Source organism: Mya arenaria, chromosome 6 (genome assembly GCF_026914265.1).
Source record: "Mya arenaria isolate MELC-2E11 chromosome 6, ASM2691426v1".
In the NCBI taxonomy this organism is placed as follows: Eukaryota; Metazoa; Mollusca; class Bivalvia; order Myida; family Myidae; genus Mya; species Mya arenaria.
The window spans coordinates 52,935,585-52,947,207 of record NC_069127.1 but is presented as its reverse complement, the minus strand read 5'-3'; the positions used below and the strand labels follow the sequence as shown (position 1 = coordinate 52,947,207).

At 34.4% G+C, this 11,623-nt stretch overlaps 1 protein-coding gene across 1 annotated transcript; it reads left to right on the top strand.

Annotated features, from left to right (window-relative positions):
• The first annotated feature begins 7,893 nt into the window (after positions 1-7,893).
• LOC128237890 (E3 ubiquitin-protein ligase TRIM56-like) lies at positions 7,894-10,911 on the top strand. The gene is made up of 3 exons (XM_052953470.1): positions 7,894-8,791; positions 8,980-9,116; positions 10,063-10,911. Exons 1-3 carry the CDS (start codon positions 7,894-7,896, stop codon positions 10,909-10,911), a joined length of 1,884 nt encoding a protein of 627 aa, XP_052809430.1.
• The last annotated feature ends 712 nt before the right edge of the window (positions 10,912-11,623 follow it).

Below are 11,623 nucleotides of genomic sequence, written 5' to 3'. Positions count from 1 at the left end.
TATTTGACAACTGAATAAATGAAAGGTTGAATAAACTAACTTATATATACTCGGGCTTTCAAAAACCAATGACATCAGAACGTTTTGATATTAAAGTGTTTGTTAAAATCTTTACGTTCAAAGGAGTGGGCGAACCTTTTGTTAAATCTAAAACGAACGACACTTTCTTAGCTAATCGTTATTTCAATAACGAAAATACTAGCAAAGTATGGTGGCATATTACTGCCATAAGATAATTTTTTAGTGTTCGCGAGTTGTTTTGTGTTAACTTCCACTCAATTTCCGCGATACTTATCTAGCTATCTAGATAATATTCGCGATAGCGTTTTGGTAAGAAAAATATCATTAAGACTAAAAACTGGCTTGAAAGTGCCTAGAACTGCCACCCACAACCTATGGTTGCATATAACTGCCGTAAGATGATCTCATAGCGTTCGCGAATTGTTTCGCGTTAACTTCCGCGTACTTTTTGCGATGCTTATCTCGATATCTAGTTCAACCTTCGCGATACTTTTTTGGTAATATAAATATCATCAAGACTAAAAACAGGCTTAAAAATACCCAGAACTGCCACCTTTTACCTATGGTGGCATATTACTGCCGTAAGATAACATGATAGCGTTGGCGAGATGTTTCGTGTTAACCACTTAATTTTCACTATAATAATCTAGCTTTAGTAAACATGCGCGATACTATTCTTGTAAGATAAATATCATTAGACTAAAAACAGGAATATTAGGTGGTTTACACGAAACAATTCGCGAACGCTATCAGGTTATTTTACGGCAGTAATGTGCCACCATAGAAAAATGTCGCAAAGTACATAAAAAGGCCGCAATAAGAATTGGGTAGGGTTGGTAACGAATCGTTACGATTAAAAATGATTGAAAAGTCGTTTAGTTTACATCCTTAAGAAATGACTAAGTACATGTATTGTTGTAAATACCATCCTACTAAGATATATACGTACGAAAAGAACTTTTATTAACATAAAAACATCCGACCGTATTAAATTGGCGCAAATTGACGTACGGCTTAGCAGAACTGCATATACTTGTATGTGATATTGATACCTTTATAATTGTATGTGATATTGATACCTTTATAATTGTATGTGGTATTGATACCTTTATAATTGTATGTGGTATTGATACCTTTATAATTGTATGTGATATTGATACCTTTATAATTGTATGTGATATTGATTCCTTTATAATTTTATGTGGTATTGATACCTTTATACTTGTATGTGGTATTGATACCTTTATAATTGTATGTGGTATTGATAATTGATACCTTTATAATTGTATGTGGTATTGATACCTTAAAGGCGTACAATAGAGGTTCATCCCATTGTTATTTTTTTATTTTAAAGCTTCATCATGTTTAACTAATTTGCATTTAGTGTTTAAAACAAATATAAGCAACATATTGGCATTTTAACAGGGGAATTTGTGACCACGTACCTATTAAATAATGGAAAAAAAACATTTATAAAGGCTATATATGTTTTATTATTACCTAAATCATATGCTGTTGATTTTAACATTATCATTAAAGGGGCATGATGCCAGATGGTTCCAAATTCGGCAAATACATTATTTTCACAATACCAGCCAAGAATTGTCTTAACGAGCTAGTCTGTGAGGCCAATAATACATTATTTTACATGATTAAAGGTGAGTTATCCCATTAAAAAACGCAAAATGGCATCCGAGTTTATACGAGTGTGTATATTTAGCATCTGAATTTCACGTGGCTTGAACAGATACATACAACCACGCATTTTTTTTTAAATTAACTGAAGTTTACCTGGTAGACAACCCCAGTAATTTCGATTTGGAAATATACGCAAAACTGCAAAAGAGTCGCAAGCGATTTGATTCATCAATCAGTAAGCTTCAGTGCCTATCAATTTTATGTCAGGTTTTTGACATTATTTTTCTTCAATTGTATCAGTGTATCAATTGTATATCCGAAAAGGGCCTTTAACAAGATTTAAGCTTCTTGACTTGTCCTACTCGTTACTACTCGGCAATTTCCGGCAAGCTCCGGAAAGTCTTTTTCTTTTGATCTTCCGGATTTGTTCCGATTGGGCCTGTCCCCTTTATTTCAAATTAAAAAAAAAGTGAAACTTCTATGAATGCGCTTCTTTCAACACAATTCAAAATAAAGTACTTCATTCAAAACAATTCATCGAAATAGTCCAATGAGTCAATGTTCGGTTGTTATTATTGTGATGACTAATTTCAATGTTTATTTCCTTCGGAAGGATTTGTTACCACATCATTAAGAGATCGGCATAGAACTCAATGAATAACATAATTGCTTTGGGGTATTTGTCTGTTTGCTAAATGGATTTTTTGGTCTAAATTCGGTTGTTTTGCAGGGTGCATTGGCCGATCGAACATCGTTGTTTTTTGTGGGAAAATGTTAATAGTATCTTTTTAGGTATTTACACTTTTAAGTATCATTATAAGTTCTATAGGTATATTTGCTTATTTTATTAACATGGAAGTACCACAACCCTAAAGGATACTTTGACTGGCTCGTACGAGAAATAACCGTTTATTTAAACGAACTTTAACTTTGTAATAAATATTGTATTATTGTATTGCTTTGACATTATTATTACTATTATTATTATTATTATTATTATTATTATTATTATTATTATTATTATTGTTATTATTATTATTATTATTATTATTATTATTATTATTATTATTATTATTACCAAAACGATAACTACTACACAAGTGACATGTTCGACATTATAAATAATAATAATAATAATAATAATAATAATAATAATGATGATGATGATGATGATGATGATGATGATGATGATGATGATGATGATGGTGGTGGTGGTGGTGGTGGTGGTGGTGGTGTAGTAGTAGTAGTAGTAGTTGTGGTAGTGGTAGTGGTAGTGGTAGTGGTAGTCATCGATCATTGTATTTTAGTATTCATATGGACAAATTATAAAATGCCCTAGGGCATTTCCTCATGTTATGATGTATAAGTGCATTTGTGCATTAACTCACGTAATTGGTCATCAGTGCAATAGCTTATGTTATGCTATATCAGTGCTCATATTATTGCATATCAGCGAATTAACTCATGCCATGATATATCATTGCATTTCTCATAGACGTTATAGAATGCACTTGGACGTATTCACACGAATATTTACATCAAGAGTAGAAGGAAAAGGAAGAAAATGGTATAAAATCAATGCAGATGAAAGTTTGTCATAAATAGTACAGAGTATTTAATCTAATGGTCAAACATTGGGAAATTTCACTAAGTTGGCAATGTTCACTTATTAATTCATGAATAAGGCAACAGGTCTTTACTTAAAGAACAAGGGTACACAGTCTGTACATTGCATCCCGTCTCGTTTCAAAAGAAATGATCACAATTGAAATCTGTGTAGTGTACTGGCATGGGTGATGTTTTTAAAGATCTCGACCTGTAACCTATCCACTAGTTTACCTTATCCTCAAGCTTAGACATGTCCGTGTGATTCCTATCATTGTCCGTTTGATTTTACAGTGCAATGAAAACATGAAACTATTGCTGTTTAGATTAAGATCAATTTAAAACAATTTTTAAGTATAGCTCCTCAACAACATAACCACTAGTCCCAGCCCTACCCTACCAATTGGGAAGGGGAAGTCAAACTAACAACGCTTAAAGGGACTAGACACCAGATGAAACCATTGTAAAGGGAAAAGAAAATTGTCAAAGACTTACATAACATTTATATCATTGTGATTAGCGCATTGAATCTTACTTACTGATGTATCACATCGTTTACGACATATGTATCATTCGCAGTTTTAGCATATTTTTCTAGTGCGAAATTTACTGTGTTTGCCGACTACATAAATCCCATTTAATTTAGAAATAGCGTCGGTATATGTATTTGCACTAATCACGCGGCCTTCAAACGCTTGATATACATACTATTTACCGGGAAACCAGTACGCGCTATTTTTAATTGGGTCCTCTCAGCGATAAAATATTATTTTAATTGTGGAAAATAATTTATTATCTGCCACTTACAAGCTCGTAAGTAAGTCTATGCTTGTTTTGAGAAAATACTGTATTTGCCAATTTTGGGACCATCTGGTTCCTTTAAACATCGAAACCTCTTCAATGAGTGTGTTTCGACCAAACCGGTCGTTGTGCAAGACTGTTACCCTAACGGCTCGATGTGGATTGAAGAGAATAAAGTTTTATAGTAAATAAGCAGAACAAACTATTAAAATTACGTCCAAGCCTTACACTAGCTCAATTTCTTTATCAATGAATAAACATAAATGACTGCAATCTCAGAAGTATTCGATAGAACATAAAGTATTGTCTCTTTTTATGTATATACAAAGACAACAGTAGATTTTCTTGAACTATTTACAACAAGATATACCATAATTAATAATGTTCCATGTAATTAATCATATATTTTATTGCCAGCAGACAATTGTTTGCTGACCTTTATTTTGTTACCATTTCCCCCTAAAATTAAATATTGAACATTTACTTCCTTTAAACCATAAGTGGGCACATTCGGAACTCCTCGGCCATTTTTTCAAAAACAACCTCGGATGTATGCCGGTACATCTGTTGAAGTAGTCCGTATTTTTTTTGAATAAAAGCATTAATTAAATGTAGTGTTTAAGAGTTGTATTCATTGCTCTCAGTTTAAATTGATTGCCAGTGAAGTGTATTATTGCAAACATAATTACGATTCCCAAGAGTTAAGTCATAAATTTTAACTACTAAATAAGATTACTACGCGATCTATTTGCAGCGGACTTAAACGTACCACTTTTTAAGTATGTAAACCGTCCATATACATCCGAGGTTGTTTTTGAAAAAAATGGCCGAGGAGCTCCGAATGAAGTGGGCAATATCAAGAGCAATTTACCAAACGGACACTAATATTGCATCTAGAAGGGAAATGGATAAAGGATTACTTTCCCTTAGATCAATACATTTCAATAAAGGGCAACAAACACATTCTATATTTCTCTTTTCTCTTTCTAGAGTTGTTTTCCGTTCATCCTACCTTGAGTGAGTGTTTCATGGCGCTGTTACAGAAATTGATAATTTGGCCATCAAAACAGTTGATTGACTCATATAGTAATTTGCGTTAAGACTGACGGCAATAATTTTAACCTACATGCATTGTATAATTATGACTTCGTGCAAAGAGGTATCGATTTAAAAAAATGAGATTTAATCAAGTGATACGTTAAAGCTGCACTCTCACAAATTTACCATTTTTACCATGTTTTTTTGTCTTCGAAATGGCATTTTTTTGCGTAAATATCTGAAAAACCAATGATAAAAGATTGCTGACAAAAATCAGATCGTAGATTTTCATATGTCCGTTCGAAAACTAATGTTTTATGGCTTAAACCACTACTAACGGTTTAAGAAAATGCATAAAACATAAGATTTGAACTCAAATATAAGAATCTGCGATCTTATATTTGTCAGCAGTCTTGTATTACTGGTTTCCATGGATTTTCGCAAACATTGGCTCGTTCCAAGACAAAAAAATCAAAACGTTGTCAAAACGTTCAATCTGTGAGCGTTCAGCTTTAACAAAACAAATGTTTAACAAAGCAAAACTTTAAGTGAGAGAACTCTTTCAAAAATAAATAAAAGCTATGTGAGGCGAAGGTTTGTTCCCACTTTCCCAACCGCTAATATTCACACTTACAAATTATCACCAATTATCTCTTCGCAACTCAAACTTACCTGTATTTTCTATACTGTTCAACAAAAAAACTGAAATACACACAAAACACTTGTTTTTGCAGTATACTTTCAGAATATTTTTTCACTGTTTTTTATTACGGATTAATGCACGTACATTATATAGTATAAACGTACGGGTGGAATTGGGAGTGGCCAGTTAAGGCAGGTGGCCATTTAAAGCAGGTGACCGTTCAACCAGGCTTGACTGTACATTGTTTTACTCTGTTTGAAATGCATATTTGCTGTAGAATATAACTATAAAGTTGTCATTTGTTTGCAATGCATATCTATAAAACAAACATCATTTCTTAATTGTGTATAGATAAAATACAAATTGTCAAAAATAATAATTAATAATTATTCTGGAAACAATACTGACGAGTCCTACTTAATGCAATTAAGCCATTCCTCGTAATCAACAGTTTGAAACTCGGAAGATCGAAACTAACTGTAAGTCATTGTTTAACATAGTATAAAAAGAGGGTCAGTTTTCTCAGCATTCATAACCCGCTAAAATAGCAAACGCGCTAATAAATATACTGTTCATTGAGAATAGCAGAGGAGGCCAGACTCCAGTTCTAAATGCCTACATATACAGCCTGAAAATCAGAAAACGCGGGAACCGCTACAAAGGTCCACGCACTACAAATCATGTTGAGGGTTGGCACCATAAAATTAATAACCACTGCAACCCTAATGTATATACTCTGATAGATATTGTCGAGAAAGAGCAAGCTGGAGTAAAGGCTCATCAGGTTTAAGCACCAGCTGCAAACCGGCTATATGATAAAATGGCATATATTGATTCTGCTGTCCATATAGTAAAACTGAAGTACATGTGTGTGAATAGGTAGCATAAGAGTTTTGTATTATGAGTTAATAGATGTTTTAAGTTCATAAATATTTTAATATGTGCTATTTATTTAAACTGTTAAAATGTGTTGTTGACGAATAAAATTATATCTTTAGTGTGCTGTTCACAATTTAATATCAATTCTTATTAATTCCATATCTTCATTATATTCTTGTTTTTTTAATTATGTGAAATTTTATGAATTGCAAAAGTCAGCTCTATATGTGTGTCATTTTATGAAATTTAAGAACAACTTTCTCAAAACTAGACACGCAACTTTTTTCAGCATAGTATAGCAATTTTCGCCAATTGTCAAAAATAATAATTAATAATTATTCTGGAAACAATACTGATGAGTCCTTCTTAATGCAATTAAAACATTCCTCGTAATCAACAGTTTGAAACTCGGAAGATCGAAACTAAGTGTAAGTCATTGTTTAACATAGTATAAAAAGAGGGTCAGTTTTCTCAGCATTCATAATCCACCTAAAATAGCAAACGCGCTAGTAAATATACTGTTCGTTGAGAATATAACTATAATAATTCTTATTAATTCCATATATTCATTACATTCTTACATTTTTAATTATATGAAGTTTTATGAATTGCAAATAAAAGTCAGCTCTATATTTGTGTAATTTTATGAAATTTAAGAAAAACTTTCTCAAAACTAGACACGCAACTTTTTCAGCACAGTATAGCAATTTTCGCCAATTATCACCTATCAACTCTAAAACATCTCCGCAACCCAAACCTCAATTTCTATGGGAAAAATTAGCGGTTGGGAAAGTGGGAGAACACCGAGGCGAGATACCTCGCAAGAAATAGAAATATCACTTTCACCTCCACTACACGGCGCCATACGTTCAAAGTGCAAAAAAGATATCTAATTTTACTTCAACGCAGTTAATTTCAAATGAAATAATAATTTGATACTATAATTATTTAGATGAAGTTGTAGTAACAGTTCCCTTTATCATTATTTGAAGGTCGTACGGATATTTCTGGTAATTGATGAGGGGGTTGGGGAATAGGATGGTGGCATAAACATGCACCCTTATAATACAGAAAAGCAATATAAGAGTGTAAACTATTTTCATCAGTTATATCTAAAAAATTTCACTCAACGACCAAGATAGTTGTTATATCTAAAAGCTATTTTATTAAGTTTCTAAGTTGAATATATAGCTGATAACATGATTCTGTTATTTTATCTGACAATGGTAGAAATGTAGTAAATATTTCCAGAGTTGTACTAGCAGCCAATGGATCAAGTCCCGGGAACGAAAGTCCAGTCAGATGCCTCTGCCATTGACGTGACCTACTGCCAGCCATGCTCCCACGATGGGGAAACTGTCCCAGCAGATGCCTACTGCACTGTTTGCAAGGAGTTCATGTGCCCTGGTTGCGCTAATTTTCACAAGAAACAAAAGATGTTAAAGTCCCATACACTTCTTGACAAGGGCAACATGCCTACCACCATGCAATGTTTTACAACCAAACAAGAGAGCACACAGCCTTGTGCGATCCACCCTGAAGAATATATTCAATACGTCTGTCCGACTCATCAGACACTTAATTGCGGACATTGTTCAGTTATTGATCATCACTCTTGTAAACAGCAGATCATTTCTGAAATTGCTAAATCCTTCAAAGAGGGTCAGGGTTATGAAGACATCAAACAGGTTATTTTCAAACTACTGAAAGACATTGATGCCTGTGCATCCGAGGTTAAAGAAAACTCTAAGCTCATAGCAGACCTTGGAGAACAAGAGATTGCTAAAATAAGGAACTATCGATATCAGATCAACAAATACTTTGATGAACGTGAACAGAGACTCATTGAAACCATTGCTCAGATGAAAAACATTAATAAAGGCATCTCTGAGCCAATGCAACTAAAGCAATGTGACAAACTTAAGACCAGGGTCAGTGATATCAAAGCAAAACTAGAAGCTCAAGAGAACAACACTAGCCAGTTGTTTATTGAGGCCCATATATCCAAGGGCTTGCTGGAGGGACTGCAATTAAGTCTTGCTGAGATCAAGAAGACGAATACGATACACCACTATCAGTTTAAGAAGGACACGGCGACGGAGAGGATTCTGGGTTCCAAAACTGGCCTTGGCACTATTAAAAAGATAACTACTTCAAAATGTCTCGGTAAATGGGTTCTTAATATGTTTTCATCGGTTTGATTTGAACATATTAAAGTCCATCTTCATTTCTGAAACTGCTGTACTTTCTTTTGATACCTTTGAATACAAAACAAATATATAATAACGATAACATATTAAACAAGGTGGTAAAATATCAATGAGATCTCATTAATTGAATGTTTTTAACCGCAGATCAGAGATGTGATCGATCGAGTTCCATAAGTCAAGAGAAAAGCGAGAAGAAAACTACATCTGATGCTGCTCCAAATGTTCAAGCAGATGGGGACGAGAAAATCACTGTCTATGATGCTACTATTAATGCAAAAGCAGTATGCGACACCCAGGTTGCTCAACCAACGAAAGAGAACTCGGCCAATACAATACTAGAACCTTCTATGAGCCGTAGTGGGGCGCAAAAATCTCCAAAAGCAAACCAAAGTAAATATGTGTACATTTAATAGGAAAATCTAGAATTCATATCATAATACAGATTGTTTTGTTTTCATATGTCTTTCCATGGGCACCAGTCTTTCAACGCCACTCATCCAATCACAACTTTATAACACTCTGTAAACAGGGCTGGTTTTACACTAGAATTTGACAAAACGGATAAATCGCGTTGTGGGAGCGTGCGCCATTTATGTGTAATAAAAGGTCACCACGACCATGACATTTGTCCTAAATGACACAGTACATCATACTTCCAATATGTCTAGAAAGCTTCGCAGGTAACAAATCCTGCAAAAGGCCATTCAAAATTTAAATAATGTTGTGTTTTGCGAATAATTATCTTAAAGCTGGGACCAAAAAACCTACTCCCAGCTTTTAGATAAAATGTATGTTTGCGAAAGAATATCAAAGGCATAATAATTACAAAACAAGTTCAAAGGTGATCCCCATAAATTATAATGTCATACTCGTGACGTCAAAATATATGTTTTCACTCTTTAAACATTTCATTCTTAATTGATCACATACAATGTAAATCCTATGGAATTAACTTTATTTATTTTATTGGTAAAAGAAATACTATGTTATTCGGTTTAGCTGTTAAATTATATCACTTTTCATATCCTTTTTTTGTGTGCGATATGGAAAGCATTTTGACCTTTTTGTATAATAAGTTTGCTTTACCATTATAAATTAATCATAAACATTGATTAAGAGAAGACCAAGAACAACACACTCATATGCAACATAGTAACAAATGTACAGCTACTTCTTAATACATTGCTTTGTTGTGGATAATGGGTTACATGATTGTTGTATTTCCAGAAAAAATTGACCATAGTCAATACTGATCTGACTAAGCTGAGGTACTACCAAGGCCCAGATATTTTAGTCAAGTCTCCATCGGACGCCAAGGAAGTTCGCCTGAGCGGCATGATCGCCATGCCTGAAGACAGGCTGCTTCTAGCTGACGGCAACAACGACATAGTGAAGCTAGTAGACCTGAAGACCTACCGCGTGAGGTCCCAGGTCAGTATGCCAGGTGCGCCATGGGATATATGTCTTCTGCCTGGGGACAGAGTGGCAGTTAGCATTGGTTGTATGGGTATTCAGTTACTGGAGACACATGGACAACTCTCATTGGGGAAGAAAATCAATGTCGATGGTGAATGTTATGGTGTTGGTTTCCATAATGATAGTTTCATTGTTTCATACGACGGCGGAAAGATTGAGAAGATAAACATGGAAGGAAAAGTGTTGAAAAAAGTATCAGATAGTTGGTTATATAGCAGCCCTTTCAAAAAACCATTTTACTTGAACGTAGTCGGTGAAGGCCTTACAGCAGCCATTTATGTGTCAGACTTTGTCAAGAACACAATCACCAAGCTGGACATGGACCTGAAAATTATCCAAACATTCCAGGACCCTGCGCTAATAGAACCGAGAGGCTTATGTTCAGTGGGAAACCAGCTGCTTATAAGTGGTTGGGGTAGTCACAACATAATGTGCTTGGATCTGCCAAGTGGCAAGATGACCCAGGTACTTGGGAGGAGAGAAGGGACGGTGTGGCCACGCAGTTTCTCCTACAGTCAGCAGCAGAAAAAAATGTACATTACCCTCACCGACAATGTAGTGTATGCCAACAATTATATAAGGGTGTATGGTACAATATGAATGTTTCATTGAACAGAATGCCAGAAATTGCCTTTTTGCAGAAAATTAAGTCCATAATGATAGTTTTATTGTTTCATACGACGGCGAAAAGGTTGAGAACATAAACATGGAAGGAAACGTGTTGAAAAAAAGTATCAGATGGTTGGTTACTAATGGTGAAAATCTGAAAAAGGGGCATGTACAGTGCGCAATTTAGTATAGGTTAATATATCTTTCTCGCAATCGCTGTAAAATAAATAAAGTTTAAAACTAACTGAAATATTGTCTGAGCCAAATTAATTCGACTTGAGTGTCATATGACTTGCTAATGAATTTCATTCATTTTTGGGGGGCGTTTTATTACGGGTGTGTGTGTGTGTACACATTGTTAAACCTACCCTTTCAAAATCGGTCAGAAAATATTCTATACATGAACTGATTATTGTAGGGCACGTACAAAAGGTTAAAAAGAATAGAAAATCACAAGTGAAGTCACACGCTTCCTTCAACAGAACTTTCAGACGACCCGTCCCAATTTCTTTTGAAGACCTTCCTGTAAATATAATATAAATTATTTTTTGTTCGACTAACTTATTTTAGATGGACGATAAGGAGATTATAAAACTGATTTTGATCTCGAGTCCGTTTCCTGGACATAAACCAGTGTTTGTGAAAGGACATGAGAAAATTCCCTTTGTCAGGCTCGAACCCACATTGGCATATGACATTTCGA

What these genes read in the sequence shown, in the direction of transcription:
- LOC128237890 (XM_052953470.1), top strand. Translation starts at nt 7,894, where the DNA reads ATGGATCAAGTCCCGGGAACGAAAGTCCAGTCAGATGCCTCTGCCATT. An exon ending in AACTACTTCAAAATGTCTCG is followed by an intron (nt 8,792 to 8,979) that starts GTAAATGGGTTC and finishes TTTTAACCGCAG; the next exon opens with ATCAGAGATGTGATCGATCG. An exon ending in CTACTATTAATGCAAAAGCA is followed by an intron (nt 9,117 to 10,062) that starts GTATGCGACACC and finishes TTGTATTTCCAG; the next exon opens with AAAAAATTGACCATAGTCAA.